This window comes from Vicia villosa, linkage group LG3 (genome assembly GCF_029867415.1).
Source record: "Vicia villosa cultivar HV-30 ecotype Madison, WI linkage group LG3, Vvil1.0, whole genome shotgun sequence".
Lineage (NCBI taxonomy): Eukaryota > Viridiplantae > Streptophyta > Magnoliopsida > Fabales > Fabaceae > Vicia > Vicia villosa.
Window position 1 is genome coordinate 49,518,583 of NC_081182.1, and position 18,306 is coordinate 49,536,888.

An 18,306-nucleotide genomic window follows, 5' to 3' on the forward strand; every position below is an offset into this window, starting at 1 on the left:
AATTTCAATGATTCAATTGAAATCCATTCATTTTTAAATTATTTTGTTTGGATGAAGTATTAAGATAATTCATTGTAAGAATTTTGGGGTCATTTTTTATAAAATTTAATTTTTGGACCAAATAAAAAATTTAAAAGTAGGGACCAATGTGCAATTTTTAAAAATTTGAAGGACTAAATTGTAACATTTAAAAGTTATTAAGGACCAATTTCTAATTTTTTGAAAATTTTTGGGGTCAAATTGTAATTTTAGAAAATATGAGGACCAATTTGTAAAATTTGAAGAAACAATAGTAACAAATTCATTCTATGAAGTATGAGAGGAATTTCAAATTCTTAGAGTGTGTTTGGATGAGGTAATTGAAAATTTTAAAAAAATTTAAAATTCAAATCAATTCAAATGATTCAATTGAAATTCATTAATTTTAAATTATTTTGTTTGGATGGAGTATTAAGGTAATTCATTGTTAAATTTTTGGGGTCCTTTTTTATAAAATATAAATTTTTTGGACTAAATTAAAAAAATTGAAAAGTAGGGACCAAATTGTAATTTTTTAAAATTTGAAGGACCAAATTGTAAAATTTAAAAATTATTAAGGACCAATTTGCAATTTTTAGAAAAATTTTAGGGTCAATTTTGTAATTTTGGAAAATATGAGGACTAATTTGCAAAATTTGAAAAAATAATAATAACAAATATTTTATGGAGTAAGTAGGAATTTCAAATTCTTTGGTTTTTGTTGTCATTTCAAAATGATTAAATTTAACTTAGATAAAATACTCTATAAATTTCCATCATTTTAACCATTCTTCATTTTTGTATCCAAACAATTAATTTTGTGCAAATCATTTTGAATTCCCTCAAAACATTACATTACCTCATTAAAATGCTTCATCCAAACACACTTTTAGTTCTTTTATCCTTAAAATAATTAAATGGTAAACTATTCATACATTCACTTTTTATCCATGATTGTCATGATGACTAAGTACTAGAGAATTTCTTAATACTAATAAATTATTATCTATTTCTAAGATGATTAGTCAAAGAAAAATATATATAACATTATTTCATACGACCGAATAAGTCACAAAAATCAATTCATACCACAAAATATTACTTTTTCATTAAATTTCACAATTAAGACAAAGAGTTTAGTTCATGGTGAACAAAATAAATACACCAACACAAGATCCTAAGTATAATATTTCTACTAAACAAGAAAAAAAATATATAAACTTAAAAGGGACACTTTTACTACTCTCGGTCTTCAACCACAAGAGTCGAGAGTATCGTTCTAGAATGATAGGACAAAAGTGTCAAACCAAAAGTGTCAGATTGCAGTTCTTTCTACCTTCTTTGTTGTAAATTAGTTCTTTCTAAAAAAAATATAAACTTATGAACCTCTTTCCATTAGCAAGTAATCACTTGTCCATAAACTAGAGACCTGTCTTAAAAAAAATTCTAGACTGTTGATTTTTATTCAACCTGGCAGGCAGTCTACCCCAGCATGCAGCATACTCTTTCCTTATCAATGTTTGGAATCATTGTCCTTCCCTTGATTTAGTCCTTTGTTTGACTTGTCTTCATTCGAATCAAATACCAATATTTAATCCTTCTTCAACCAATCAAAATAAGGTAACCGTTGACCATAACTTTCAAATTCCGTATTCATTCTACACGTATAGGGGTAGTTTGGAGCATAAGATATAAAACAGACCGAGTCAAATATGTTTACATTATATACCATCACAAACATTTGACACATCATTCTAAAACCAAACCAAAAGTAGTAATTGAAAGAAGAAAAAAATAGCCATGGACAGAGAACAAGAAGAGATGCAATTTCTAGGACTCATTGGAATCTACAAAGAATCTAACAAGATCATAGTTTCATGCAGCAAAATTATCAGCCAAATTGCCTTAACTCTCATCCTCCCTCTCTCCTTCATCTTCCTTATCCATATAGATGTATCCAACATCCTCTTCAAGAAAATCATCATCAACACACAAGAAATAATCGACACACCACAAGGCACACCACAATACCAAAAACTTTCCGACATAATCTCTTCAGAATGGACCACTTTCCTACTCTTCAAACTCTTTTACTTCACTTGTCTTCTAATCTTCTCTCTCTTATCAACCTCTGCAGTAGTCTACACCATAGCATCCATTTACACAGCAAGAGATGTGAGTTTCAAAACTGTCATGAGTGTTGTTCCAAGGGTTTGGAAGAGACTCATGGTCACTTTCATATGCACTTTTGTAGCTTTTTTTGTTTACAATATTATGGCAATACTAGTTTTCATTATTTGGGCACTTTTGGTTGGATATAACAGTGGTGGTGTTGTGATACTACTAATTATAGGAATCTTATACTTTGTTGGGGCTCTATATCTTACAATAGTGTGGCAACTAGCTAGTGTTGTGACTATTTTAGAAGACTGTTATGGAGTTGAAGCTATGATGAAGAGCAATGAATTGATAAAAGGGAAAATGGGTTTGTCAATAGTTATATTTTTGGTGCTAAGTGTTTCAATATTTGGGATACAGTTTTTGTTTACAAAGGTTGTTGTGGGAGGTTGGTGGTTGAGTTTGGTTGGGAGAACAGTGTCTGGTATACTATGTGTGGTTTTGTTGCCAAATTTGTTTTTGTTTGGACTTGTTATACAAACGGTGCTTTATTTTGTTTGTAAGTCTTATCATCATCAGAGTATTGATAAGTCTGCTTTGTCGGAGCATCTTGAAGTTTATCATGGAGAGTATGAGCCTTTGAAGGATAAAGATGTTCAGATGGAGAATTATCATGTGTGATGCAGGTAGAAGGATACAAGGATTATTTGTAGCCATGTGTAATATATTTGCATTTTTTGTTTGTAATTGATGTTAATTAATTTTCCCATGGTATCTACGTGGCAAAATTTGTCCAATAAAAGGGCTAATCATCATATCCCTATTTTTCAAGTTGATGATTTGGTTGAAATAGACAATTATTTGTTCAAGGGTTGCTAAGTCAGCATTTTTTTCTTCTTCATATTTAGCATAACATATTCTGGAAAAAGGACTAACGTTTGTCTATTTGAAAAAATAAATGGTTTAAAAAAGTTTTTAAAAAATAAATAAATGACCATTAGATGATAAAGAACTAAAAAGTATATTTTCAATAATTATTACATTAGAACATTGAGTTTATATAAATAAATAAAAAAAGCGAAAGAGAGAATAAAATTGAAGCAACCATTTGTATTATTGAACTTGACTTGAAATGACACATGCATTAATCATATATAAACAGATAGAAAATCCTTACAACAAACCTTAACTAACTATAAAACTAACTAATTAGTTTTCCAAAATAATAACTTCCTAACTACTTTTTGAACTTAGTTATTAATAAAAAAAGGGAAAGTTAGCATTGAACACATCTTTACTCTTTCAACATCCTCCATCCAACTTTAGCATGGTATATATCTAACATGCCAAATTTGGAAATGAAACTATTGAATTTAGTCAAAGATTTTGTAAGAAAATCAGCCAACTGTTTTTTTTTTGGGAAGATATGGGTAGCAACTTCAACATGCCTTGTTGAAACTTTCTCTCTCACTAGGTGACAATCAATCTCAAAGAATTTTTATTCTTTCATTAAATACATGATTTGATTCTATGTGCAGCGCACTTTGATTGGCACAATACAAAATTGTTGGCTTCTAGCATGTGATGTACATATCTCTTAGACTGTAGAGGAGTCAACCCAATTCACATGTAGCTAATCCAAGTGCTATATATTCTGCTTTAGAAGAGAACCTATAGATTGTTTGTTGTTTCTTAGCTTTTCAAGACACAAAAGATAAACTAATGAAGAAACAATACCCTGACGTAGATTTTCTAGAATCAATGCATCGACTAAATTTGCATCAGAGTATCATAGAATTTGCATATTATAAAATCTAGGTAACAACAACCCTCTGCCAAGATATTGCTTCAAACATCTTATGACTCTACAAGCTATGTGATAGTGCAATTGAACATGATTTTGGAGGAATTTACTCAATTATTGTGTTGCAAGTGTTATGTTTTGCCTTTAGTAATTTAGATACAACAATCTACCAATGAGTCTTCTAGATGAGGTGACACCTTCAAAGGGTTTGCTTCCATCTCGTTGTATCTTTGTTCAAGGAATTAAGAGTGTAGAAGCAGGTTTTGATGCAAGTAAACATATATCATTTAACAATCTATGTGATATTTTCTTTGTTAGATAACAATTCCTTCCTTTAAATGGGCCACTTTAAGGTCAAGAAAGTATTTCAGGATTTCTAGATTCGTGATTTTAAAGTTTATGTAAAGAATGGTTTTCATATTTGTTGAAACAAAATTGGTTTGTACCATATCCCTTAGATTTTGATGATAACAAAGTATTTAAGGAACAATTGGGTATTCTAATATTTGTTAAAGTGTGCAGGAACATAGATCAAAATTCATATTCAAAGTCAGTTCTGACTTTGCATTGAACATTCAAAGAGAAGCCTTAAGATCAAACTCTAAAGAATCAGCTTCTGTAGTGGTCAACTTTTAAAGAACAAAGTTTGAAGAAAGTCAACCTCCGAAGATCCAAACTCTGAAGAAGTCAACCTCTGAAGAGTCAGAGTCTAAAGGATCAGAAGTTGAGTTTCATCTTCTGAAGACTCGGAATCTAAAGCCAGTCAAAGCTCAAGGATCAAGAAACTCTAATAGGTCACTATTAAACTTTGAAGACATTTTGTCTTCTTCTGATTGTCCTCTTCTGATCATGTGAAGACTTAGCAGAAATCTGCAGAAGACAGTAGCAATGCGACTGATAATTCCTCTTATAGCAACAAATATTCAAATGGCCTCTAAACGATATTAACCATATCTGGAAGCTTTCCAACGTCTCTGATAATGATTCTCTCAAAGATTCATTGTGCATGAAGTCCTCTCCAATGACTCTTTTATGTTCCTCTATAAAAGTAGCTGAAAACTTTGAGAAGACACAAAAGGTATTGATTAAGTTTGTTTCTATGAGAATGAAGTATTGATTTTGATGCATATGCTAAAATTTAAAAAAATTTTAAAATATTCAAATTAGATTCTTCATTAGAAAAAAGGTAATGAGTTGATTTTTTTCTAAAACAGGATTAAAAATTCTGTTCATAATAAAAACTACATGGTTGACAACATACGACCAAAATTTTTTGGGAGTGTTAGTTTGAAAAATGACAACTCTTGCTATATTTAAAAGGGTTAAATATGATTTTAGTCCCTATAAATATGCAACCCTGCATTTTTAGTCCCTATAAAATTTTTCTTCGAATTACAGTCGCTGTAAAATTTGACGTAACCATATATGGTCCTTGTTGTTAGTTTCCACTAACGGAGGATGATGTGGCGTGTGTGACATGGAATAATAAAAAAAATGAAATTTCCAGCTTGGATTAAGATAACATAAGTGATAAAGTCAATTCATTCCTCTCATTATCAAACGTTATTCTGCAAGCTTTCTTCTTTCCCTAAAGAAAAACCCTAGCAACGCGTGGTCACTCATCTTCATTGGTGGTCCCAGCTATCGTGGCCATCGTTTTCCTGTCTCTGTGTGGTCCCTCATTTCACTTGGTGTCTTCGTCCTTTTGTGGTCCCAAGTAAACTCCTTTTGTCCCAATTTAGTAATGTTAGGGTTAATAAATAGTGGAATCTGAGTGTTCGTATTGTTAGGAATACATATTTTACATCTTGTTCCGTAATAGGTAACAAAACTGTTTGTACTGAATACCTAAATTTTTACCCTAATATGTACGTGAGTTAAAATTGAATCTTAAATTGGTAACATTATGTACAGGAAATAATTACATTTAAATTGGTGTTTTATACATAAGGTTGTTTTGTAAAAAAAAACCCCAAACATTAGATACGGTGGTGGGGATGTAATTGGTTTTAATAGTCAAGACGTAGATTAATGGTCCTTTTTTGAAGCCCGTGACTTAGTGAAATCCATTGAACCTTAGTTTGATGCTAATACTGTTAAGATGTGGTGGAAACATGAAAAAAGAACTTTTGGAGAAAATTTAAAGTCATTTAGCGATGACGGAGATGCTACTGAGTTAAGAATGTTTGTTGTTTAGCATAAGTGTGATGTTGAAATTTATTGTGGGCCAAAACCTGAGACATGAGGTAATACCTTTATGGATAGGGTTAGGGAGAAGGGGAAGGATAAACCAGATGATGCTAGTGATGATGAATCAAGTGGTGATTCAGTTAGGGATGTGCATTTTGATGATAGTGAGGAGGAGAGGATGAAGGGTTTAGATGAAGAAATGGATGATATGGTTGATGGTGTTGTTGCTGAACATATAAATTAACCAGCTCCTTGTGCCTCAACTGAATCAGTTAAGCAAATGTTTATCACAGAAGAAATGGGGAAGCAACATGTCATTGAAGAAGAATATATGACAGATGAGTTGGACAATAGGACTGAAGATGACAGTTGTGATGAAAGGCCTTGTGTAATAAGGTTCAATGAGGAAGATAAATTGAGTAAGGATTATATTTTCAAAGTAGGAATGGAGTTTCGTTCCTTGAAAAAATTTAAGGATGTCATACTTAAGCATAATATGATAAATGAGAGGGATTTGAAGTTTGAGAAAAATGATTCCAATATATGTAGGGTGGTATGCAAGGATAAGAAGAAATGTAATTATACTGTCTTGTGTAGTAGAGTGTTAACATCCATAACTTTTAGGATAAAAACACTGTATGCAAAACACATGTGTGGAAGAAAATTCTTTAACAAAAGTGCTAAGGTAGAGTGGGTTACTAAGGTCATTGTAGAAGGTCTGAAGAACAATACAAAGATGAAACTAAATGAGGTAGTGACAGATGTAAGACTTAGGTATTCAACTGAAATCCCAGGGTGCAGGGCATTCAGGGCAAGGAAAATTGCAAGACAAATAGTTTAAGGGGATTCAAGTAAACAATTCAGTTTGTTGTGGTTTTATGGTGCTAAGTTAAGAAGGGCCTCAGTAAGTAATACTTTCAAAGTCAACACTACTACCCTAGCTCCAGGTTTGAAATCTAGATTTGAGAGGTGTTACATTTTCTTTGATGGGACCAAGAAATCATTGACAAAGGCATATAGGTCATTTATTGGATTAGATGGATGCCACTTGAAACACAAATATGGTAGTATTTTACTTATTGCAGTGGGCAGAGATCCAAATGACCAATATCTACCAATTATTTTTGGTGTAGTTGAGAGTGAAACAAAAGACTCATGGAGCTGGTTTATGAAGTTGCTTATTGATATATTGGAGATGGTAGATGGTGTTTCATATCCTATCAGCAGAAGGTAATAGCTTCAAGTTACTTATCATTATTTATAAATTACAGGTTATTGTAAACACTAACAAAACACACCAATTATACCATAAACCTTCATCTTTTACATTTCACTAACAAGTACAGATTGACCATGAAAGAAAAAAATAGGCAAACTGTCTTCATCTTTCCAGAAAATCCATCCGACTTTAGCTGGATCTGGAATTCCACATTCTTCTTCATTGCTGACTCATACAACTCCTTCAATGTTTCAACAGGTTGCATATCCCTCGTCTTGGTCGAATCATTTCTCCATTCTTCATCTAAAGTCTCGATTGCATCTTGCCATGGTCCCATAGTATAATTCCATTCGAATAGATTGCACGTTTCCTCGCTTTGCCAAAAGAAACATCTCTAGAATAGTCTCCCTTGATTACGACTGTTCTTGCAATGATACAAAATCATACGAAGATTGTAGGCACACATTCTCCATCTACGATTTCTAACACTTGTTAACTGAACTGAAATCGATTTGCTTCTAATTAAAAAAGATGACATACCTTGTGTAATTGTTGAGCACGATGAAGAATGATGAAGAAGAACAACTGTGAAGAAGATTGTGAAACAACCCGATTTGGGCGCAGACAAGGATGAGGATATGGTTTTAGGGTTGTGTAATTTCACTTAAATATAAAACAAATAACATTATTATAAAAGTTGGCCTACGAGTCACATAAATAAAATACACTTGGCAAGCCACGTCATCCTCCGTTAGTGGAAACTAACAGCAAGGACCATATATGGTGACGTCAAATTTTACGGGACCATAATTCGAAGAAATTTTTTATAGAGACTAAAAATACAGGGTCGCATATTTATAAGAACCCCTGACATATTTAACCCTATTTAAAGTATGTTCGATATTTTCTTTCCATCATCCCATTTTGTTGTGGCCTCATAATTTACTAGTAAAAGACCCGTGCGTCCGCACAGGTAAGTCCATTCTTATCTTAGATCATTGATAAGATTTAGTTGTTACTGATAAATAATTATAATTATTATAAAATTACTAATAACAACAAATATTTAGTAATAAATATATAGCAAATCACCAACATGATAAATCCAATATGCCTAATAATTATAAATATTTATAAATATCACTAATAACTATAAATATTTACAAATATTTGATCCGTTAAAATAAATAAAAATATCATTAAGGTATTGTGGTGATAGTGACCCGTTAAAATAATGAGTTTTAGTGATAAAATTTACAGGAGTCGGTAAAATTTAAAATTATTTATTTGATACACTATAAAATATATTTAGATATACATATAAATTTAAAATAAATCATCTAATTATAAAATGACCATGATCATATAAATTAAATTGTATTAAATAATTAAACAAAAAGAAGAGAAAAATAGATCCGTGAGATGAATAAAAAGAAAAAGAAAATTTTGACATTTGAAAATAAAAAATTTACTTCTCAAATAAAGAAAAGATTTACTTCTCAAATAAAGAAAAAATTTTCATTAAAATAAAAAATATATTATGGTGATAGTGACCCGTGAGATTGAACATTTTATTATTATATTGTATTTTTAGGTGATTTAGGTTGAAGCTTCTAGAATTTCGAAGATGCATATCCGAAACACATTTCTCATACATTAAATTACTTTCAGATATGTATCTTCGAATATTTTAGAATTTTTAGGACAGATGTATAAAGAATTTCCCGAACATTTATGTATTTTCATAGTCACATTCATTAAATTTACTTGTTGTTTTGGTTTGATTGACTTTCTCATGACCAAAAACTACGTAAACACATGGCAGGCCAATTTTATCAAATTAAGAGTAATTTATATGTGTAAATTTTATTTTAATTAAGAGTAGTTTGTGTGTAAATTTTATTTTGATCGTTGTTAAAAATTTGCATGTAGATGTGGAGAAAATTTTCACCATGAAGTGTTATGGAGTGGAGTGTCTATGTAATGTTTTGACTTGAGAGTCTATTTTAATAGATTATTTCAAAAGCTTAAAAATGTAATTTTTTTTAAAAAAATGCAATGTTTTGACTTGAGAGTCTATTTCAAAAACTTAAAAATGTAATTTTTAAAAAAAATGCGTATTTAAATGCAAGAAAATTGAAATATTTAATTTTTCAAAAAAAATTCTTTATTTGAGTACAATGGAAATTGAAATGCTTAATTTTTTTAAAAAATTCTTTATTTAAAATTCTAAAAGAGTGCTTCTAAAACAAACACTATCCATTTTTTATTACAATCTTCTCTTTACCAATATTGAAACTATGTAACACATTTGTGTTTTCTTTCACATTCCCAGTGCAATATATTTATCAAATTTTATATTTCTACTTTTAAGTGTTTCACTTATGTATTGTTTAAATAAAAACCTTTGAGAAACTGAGCCACTCAAATAGTACCTGTTAATTTCCAAAACACAGCATATATTCTTCCAGCTTGAGTAGAAAAACTTTCGGAAACAATTTTTTACACCATAAATATTATACATAACACAACACCAATGTCACTCTCTCTATACAGATTAACCTTAATTAGAGCTAAACAAAATATATAGAAATTGTGAATGGTGAGAAACAAATCAACCTTGTATGTACACTATACAGATTCACATTGCCAATGCTTGAATCATGGTGATGAGAGTTGATCTATCAACTCCAATAAACCAAGTTCTTAATAAAAATCCGGCGATGGTCTCTTATATTTTCAAAACAACAAACCAATCAAATAGAATTAACAAATAAACCAACAAATCCAACAAACCACCATTTCAGTAACAAAATCAAAAACCTGATTGTCTTACAACAATTTCATCTCCGAAATCGAAATCCTACATTTCACATAACCGAAATTAAGATCAAACAGAATCCTAGAAGGCCATGGTGTGAGATAATAACATCACTTACATCGTCGAAACGAGCAGGGGGAAGCCATGAAATTCGAGAAAACCTAGATACCGCAGCAATCGAGAAGAAACGTGGAGTTACAATACAGTTAGGTTTTCGGTGAAGAAAGGGAAATTGGATGGAGAAGTAGCCCTTAATTGAGTCGAGCACGTGACCGTTAAACCTTGGTTGCTCGTTGGTCGCTCCGGAAACACGCCGCAAATAAGGATCAAGATCGTTACGTTCTCTGTTCTCAGTGGAAAGACTTGTGAAGTGAACAGTGAAAGAAGGGGGTAGAAAACCGAACTGTAACTGTTGTGAATTCAATGCCAAGAACAAAGTATAAACCAAAGAAGAATAAAGGACAAGGAAGAAGAGGAACACAATAATTGGTTATAATTGTTATTCTTGTAAACTTGTAATCTTGTTCTAAGAGAAAGTAAAAGAATAGCAGTTATAACCAATTATTGTGTTCCTCTTCTTCCTTGTCCTTTATTCTTCCTTGGTTTATACTTTGTTTTTGGCATTGAATTCACAACAAATTGGTGCGGTGAGCGTGGAGAAGATGCCTTCAACAAAGTATGAGATTGAAAAGTTCACCGGAGTGAATGATTTCGGTCTGTGGCGCTTGAAGATGAAAGCTCTACTGGTTCAGCAGGGTTGTTTGGAAGCGTTGAAGGGAGAGGCAGCCATGAATGCAGAATTAACGGCAGCGGAGAAGAAGAATATGATCGAGAAAGCACACAGCGCAATTTTGTTGAGCCTTGGTGATAAGGTTCTCTGGCAGGTATCAAAGGAGACGACGGCATCAGGGTTATGGGTGAAACTTGAAAGTTTGTATATGACCAAATCGCTGGTAAATCGACTCTACCTGAAGCAAGCTTTGTATTCATTCAAGATGATTGAAGACAAAGTATTGGCTGAGCAGTTGGATATGTTCAACAAGCTGATTCTTGATCTTGAAAATATTGATGTGAAGATCGATGATGAAGATCAAGCGTTGTTACTATTGTGTTCTTTGCCTCGATCACATGCTCACTTCAAAGAAACTCTCTTGTATGGAAGGGAGTCCCTGACGTTTGAAGAAGTTCAATCAGCCTTGTACTCTAAGGACTTGAATGAACGAAAGGAGCATAAACCTTCGACTGTTGGCGAAGGTTTGGCCGTTAAAGGAAAACTCTTACGAAAGGATGGTAAGTTCGACAAGAAGAAAGGCAAAAGCCAGTCGAAGACTTACAGTGGCGAAGCATCTGGCATTCGATGCTACCATTGTAAGAAGGAGGGTCACACAAGAAAGGTGTGCCCTGAACGCTTGAAATATCATGGAGGTAAGGATAATGGCAACGCTGCCATTGTTCAAGATGATTTCGAATCATCTGATGTTCTTGTGGTTTCAAGCAGTGACTCTAAGAAGGAGTGGATTATGGATTCAGGTTGCACTTGGCACATGACTCCAAACAAAGACTTGTTCGAGGAATTATGTGATCAAGATGGTGGATCAGTATTACTGGGAAACAACAAGGCTTGCAAGATTGCAGGTGTTGGATCTGTGAGATTCAAGCTCCATGATGAGTCAATAAAGTTGTTGACTGAAGTCAGGTATGTTCCTGATTTGAAGAGAAATTTGCTTTCTCTTGGTGAATTCGACAAGAAAGGATATGTTTTCCAAGGAGAGAAAAGTATCCTAAGAGTCATGAAGGGTTCGAAGGAAGTCTTGAGAGGCGTGAAGAAACAAGGCTTGTATACCCTTGAGGCTGAAGTTGTAAGTGGTTCGACAAATGTTGCATCCACGAAACCTTTGTCGAAAACAGAAATCTGGCACATGAGATTGGGCCATGTCAGTGAAAGGGGTCTGGTCGAATTAGGGAAACAAAATCTGCTTGGTGGAGACAAAATCGAAAAGCTGAAGTTTTGTGAACCCTGTGTACTTGGAAAATCTTGCAGAGTGAAGTTCAACAAAGGCAAACAAAGAACACATGGATCCCTTGATTACATCCATGCTGATCTTTGGGGGCCTGCAAGGTGTCCATCACATTCAGGAGCAAGGTATTTTCTATCCATAGTAGATGATTATTCCAGAAAATTATGGGTATTCATCCAGAAGACTAAGGATGAAACTTTTGAGAATTTCAAAAGTTGGAAGACTCTGGTTGAAAATCAGACTGGCAGAAAGGTCAAGAGGTTGAGAACCGACAATGGCCTTGAATTTTGCAATGAGGCATTCGACAGTTTTTTTGCTGCCTCTGGTATTGCAAGGCATAGAACTACTGCAGGTACTCCACAGCAAAATGGTTTGGCTGAAAGATTTAATCGAACTATTTTGGAGAGAGTCAGATGCATGTTGACTAGTGCGGGGTTAAAGAAGGTGTTCTGGGCTGAGGCTGTTTCGACAGCAACATATCTGATAAACAGATGTCCTTCGACAGCGTTAGATATGAAGACACCTGAAGAAGTTTGGTCGGGACATCCACCAGATCTCGACAAACTGAGAGTATTTGGCTGCATAGCCTATGCTCACATTAGGCAAGACAAGGTCGAACCTAGAGCTCTGAAATGCATGTTCATGGGATACCCTGAAGGAGTCAAAGCTTATAGGCTATGGTGCCTAGAGCCAGGTCACAGGAGGTGTATCACCAGTCGAGATGTAGTTTTCAATGAAGCTGAAATGGCTTTTAAGAAAACTGATGATGTTGGTCGAAGTACAGAAACATCTGACGAAGAGCTGGAACAGGTAGAGATTCCTGTTGAGGTGGAGCATGTTGATGCTGAATTGCATATCCCAGATGAAGTCGAAGAAGAAGCAGAAGATGCTGAAGTTGAGGAAACTGACGATGACTGTTAGAACAAGATTTGTTCTGATCAATTATCTTAGTTTTGATGATAACAATAATATGAATTTTGCTTAAGATAATATGGTACTCTAATCCAATGCAATTTCCTTTTCAGGAAATATATAAAGAGTACGCATAATTCAGCGCTCAGAAGCTTTGTCTCAAAGGGTTCAGCATGCAACATCAGAACATGGTCTGGCAAGACATCAGAAGATGGTCGAAGCAGAATCAGAACATGGGTCTATGGAAGCATCAGAAGAACAAGAGAACAGAAGCACTGAAGTTCTGATGGTATCACGCTCAGAAGCACTTCAAGGTCAGAAGATCAGAAGATGCTATGCACCAAGCTGTTTGACTCTGATGATATTCAAACGTTGTATTCACAAACATCAGATCAGAAGGAAGTACAAGTGGCAAGCTACGCTGACTGACAAAAGGAACGTTAAAAGCTATTCTAGGCTACGTCAGTAGACACAGCGTGAACAAGGCTCGAGGTAGTTGACAAAAGCGTATAACATTAAATGCGATGCTGTACGGAACACGCAAAGCATTAAATGCACTCAACGGTCATCTTCTCCAACGCCTATAAATATGAAGTTCTGATGAGAAGCAAGGTTAATGATTTTAACGACTCTGAACGAAAACAACTCATATCAACTTGCTGAAACTCTGTTCAAATCAAAACTCAGAATCTTCATCTTCATCAAAGCTCACTACATTGCTTTTGTAATATATTAGTGAGATTAAGCTTAAACGTTAAGAGAAATATCACAGTTTGTGATTATCGCTTTTAAGAAGCATTTGTAAACTCTTAGAATTGATTACATTAAGTTGTAAGGAACTAGAGTGATCGTGTGGATCAGAATACTCTAGGAAAGTCTTAGGAGTGAACTAAGCAGTTGTAACTAGAGTGATCGTGTGGATCAGAATACTCTAGGAAAGTCTTAGGAGTGAACTAAGCAGTTGTAACTAGAGTGATCGTGTGGATCAGTAGACTCTAGAAAAGTCTTAGAGGGTATCTAAGCAGTTGTTCCTGGAGTGATCAGTGTGTGATCAGAAGACTCTGGAAGACTTAGTTGCTGACTAAGTGGAAAACCATTGTAATCCGTGCGATTAGTGGATTAAATCCTCAGTTGAGGTAAATCATCTCTGCGGGGGTGGACTGGAGTAGTTTAGTTAACAACGAACCAGGATAAAAATATATGTGCATTTATTTTTATCTGTCAAGTTTTTTAAAGCTACACTTATTCAAACCCCCCCTTTCTAAGTGTTTTTCTATCCTTCAATTGGCATCAGAGCGCCGGTTCTAAGGTGCAAGCACTTAACCGTGTTTAGAAAAGATTCAGGAAGAGAAAAACGCTTCAGTAAAAGATGGTTGATGAAAGTGAAAAGTCTACACCTACACCTGCATCTACATCTGGCTCTGCTGAGCAATACAACGGTAACAATGGTTATACTAGACCGCCGGTATTTGATGGTGAAAACTTTGAATACTGGAAAGATAAACTGGAAAGTTACTTTCTTGGTCTAGATGGTGATCTATGGGATCTTCTGATGGATGGTTACAAACATCCAGTAAATGCCAGTGGCGTAAAGCTGTCAAGGCAAGAAATGAATGATGATCAGAAGAAGCTTTTCAGGAATCATCATAAATGCAGAACTGTTTTGCTGAATGCTATCTCTCATGCTGAGTATGAGAAGATATCTAACAGGGAAACGGCCTATGACATATATGAGTCCTTGAAAATGACTCATGAAGGAAATGCTCAAGTCAAGGAGACTAAAGCTCTAGCTTTAATCCAGAAGTATGAAGCCTTCAAGATGGAGGATGATGAAGACATTGAAAAGATGTTTTCAAGATTTCAAACTCTTACTGCTGGATTGAGAGTTCTTGACAAGGGATACACCAAGGCTGATCATGTAAAGAAGATCATCAGAAGCTTACCCAGAAGATGGGGTCCTATGGTGACTGCATTCAAGATTGCAAAGAATCTGAATGAAGTTTCTCTGGAAGAGCTTATCAGTGCCTTGAGAAGTCATGAAATAGAGCTGGACGCAAATGAGCCTCAAAAGAAAGGTAAGTCAATTGCATTAAAATCAAATATCAAGAAATGCACTAACGCTTTTCAGGCTAGAGAAGAAGATCCTGAAGAATCAGAATCTGAAGAAGAAGATGAACTGTCTTTGATCTCCAGAAGGCTAAATCAACTCTGGAAGACCAAGCAAAGGAAGTTCAGAAGCTTCAGAAGTTCAAAGAAATTTGAACGTGGAGAATCTTCTGATGACAGAAGATTTGACAAGAAGAAAGTCATGTGCTATGAATGCAATGAGCCTGGACACTACAAGAATGAATGTCCAAATCTTCAGAAGGAAAATCCCAAGAAGAAGTTTCATAAGAAGAAAAGTCTTATGGCAACCTGGGATGAGTCAGAAGATGATTCAGACTCTGAAGATGAGCAGGCTAACTGTGCGCTGATGGCGACAGAAGATGACGGATCAGAATCTACATCAGAATCAGAGTCTGAAGAGGTATTTTCTGAACTTACTAGAGATGAGTTAGTTTCCGGTCTAACTGAACTTCTGGAACTCAAATCTCAAATCAGTCTCAAATACAAAAAGCTGAAAAAGCTATTTGAATTTGAAACAAAGAAGCTTGAGTTGGAGAATTCTGAATTAAAAGAAAAACTTTTAAAATTATCCAATAATGTTGGATCTCCTTCTGATTCAGAACAATCCACTCCTAGTCTAAACCATATTCTGAAAGAATATGATTTAAGTTTCAGGAAGTTCTTATCTAGAAGTATTGGCAGAAGTCAGCTAGCTTCTATGATATATGCTGTGTCTGGAAACAAAAGAGTTGGCATTGGTTTTGAGGGTGAAACCCCATACAAACTTGAACCTGTTGATGAAATGAAACTCACATACAAGCCATTGTATGATCAGTTCAAGTATGGCCACTCCCATGATATTAGGCACACATCACATGCTCAAAGTTTTCACATAACACACACCAAAAAGCATGTGACACAACCTAGGAAATATCATGAAACTCACTTTAAAAATTATCATGCTGTTCCTCCTATTGTTTACAATGTTAAACCCAAGTTCAATCAGAACCTGAGGAGAACTAACAAGAAAGGACCCAAGAAAATGTGGGTACCAAAGAAAAAGACTATTTCTTTTGTAGATTCTCTTGATGACAAAGAAGATAAAAGTCAACATGACATGTCTCCTGGACTCAAGTTGATCTCAACACTTGAAGGGAAGAAAGACTGTCTTCCAAGTTCTGGTACTTAAATCTGTTGAAGAAACTTTATCTGAAGGAGATCAGAAAAGATAGTTTATCAGCTTTGAAATCATTTGTCTTGTCTGTTTCTCAAGCAATGGTGTCTCGTTCTTGTGTATTCTAAATGCTCTAAATACTACAGAATATACAAAATTGAAACATTGATTGTGGACGAATCAATAAACATCTGGTTTGATGATAAACCTGTTTCTGATAAATCAAAGAGCTTAAGAATTTCTGCAGATACAGTTTTGTCTTATCAGAAGCTGCAGAACAAAGAAGTGAACCTCCAGAAGCTGTGTATATCAGAAGTAATGGATCAGAAGATCATTCAGATTTATATCAGCACACTTCAGAAGGAGTGTTTCCAGAAGAGAAAGTTGATCAGATCAGAAGCAGTGATCAGAATCTGAAGGCGTAAAGTCTATTCTGAAATTTACAGCTGTCATCTATTATCTGATGGTGAACACGTGTCTGTACGGTTAGTACAAAGCGTGCAGTTGAAAAGACGCCGACCTAGGTAACTGTATTAAATCATTTCATTTACTGTGTTCTCTCTCCTAATGTCATTTCTCATTAAATGCATAATGATTTCTTTTTAAATCTTTTAAATAACCCGCTTCATCTTCATTCCCTCTTTTTATCTCTTTCTCTCTTTTGTGCATTCATTTCGTTGCATTTCTCTTCAAACCCTAGTTTTCTGATTTGATCTCAAAGCATTATCATCATGAACTCTTCCTCCTGTTCATCATCCTCAAAAGAAAGACTTACGTCTTCACAAATCCTTCTACGAAATTATGAATATGCTCCTTTGAAAACTTGCTTGATACCCACGAAGGACTTGGAGGTTTTATGTGAAACTGCTGTGGACTTCAACAATCTTAAAGCGAATGGCTTTAAGTGTGATGCAAGAATCCTTAAGCAAGGATGGTCCAAGTATCTCAATAGATTGGTTGGTCCAATTTATCCTGATCTTGTGAAGGATTTCTGGGTACATGCAACGGTTACCCCAACGGCCATCATTTCATTTGTGCTAGGGCATGAAGTGGTTATCTCTGAAAAACTGATCAGGAAGCTATACAATCTGAATGATGAAGAAGGGTGGTCTGGTTTTCGATATACATCTGTTGATTGGTCAATAGTTGAAAAACAAATCTCTAAGTCTTCTGGGATTGACTCTAATAACACAGGCACCTTGAAGCCATTTTATAGAGTATGGGCTGAGATTATTCTGGGTTCTCTTCACCACAGAAAAAGGATGCTCTCCTCCTCTTACATCAGTCCAGATCACAAGCACACTCTTTTCTGCATTGGCAAAAAGACTGAGATCAACATCTCTCACATTCTGTTTGAGAATCTGAAGACTTCAATCCTTGAGTCAAGAGAAGAGGAAAGGGCGAAGTACCCTCATCTTTCAAGAACGACTATTCCGTTTGGAAGAATGATTTCAGATATTCTTATTGAAAGCAAAGTGCTGGACTCCATCAGAAAACTCAATGCATCCCATTTGCTTGGAGTAGTTCAAGGTCCCATTTTTAATGGTGTGGATCTGTTCAGATTAGAACTCATTAAAAATGTACCTTCTGTGTGCCCAAGTTTTCCTGACATTCTCTCAAAAAGAGTTGTTGCTGAAGGTTTTGCCTCCCTGTTTCAAGAAGAACTGCATCAGGTTGTCAAGTCTTACCTGGAAGATTGTGTTAGGAAGCAATCAGATATTGATCCTGCTTGGATCCGTGGCAGATTACTTCCGTCCAAGGCTGATCTTCTGAAGAAGGATCAGAAGGAACTAAAGGCTAGGCTAAAAAGAAAAGCCCAAGAAGATGAGGCTGAGAAAGCCAAGAAGTTGAGGGTCACCTATGATCCTGACAAGGTGGACTCTGAAGAACGAAGAGATAAAAGGATCAGAGATTCCTTTCGCAGAA

General features: G+C 34.6%; 1 protein-coding gene across 1 annotated transcript; it reads left to right on the forward strand.

The window, feature by feature from the left end:
• Window positions 1-1,744: 1,744 nt before the first annotated feature.
• On the forward strand, window positions 1,745-3,005 carry LOC131655674 (uncharacterized). The gene has a single exon (XM_058925508.1). It carries the CDS (start codon window positions 1,819-1,821, stop codon window positions 2,815-2,817), a length of 999 nt encoding a protein of 332 aa, XP_058781491.1. The 5' UTR covers window positions 1,745-1,818; the 3' UTR covers window positions 2,818-3,005.
• The last annotated feature ends 15,301 nt before the right edge of the window (window positions 3,006-18,306 follow it).

Coding starts and splice junctions, on each gene's coding strand:
- LOC131655674 (XM_058925508.1), top strand. CDS start 1,819: ATGGACAGAGAACAAGAAGAGATGCAATTTCTAGGACTCATTGGAATC.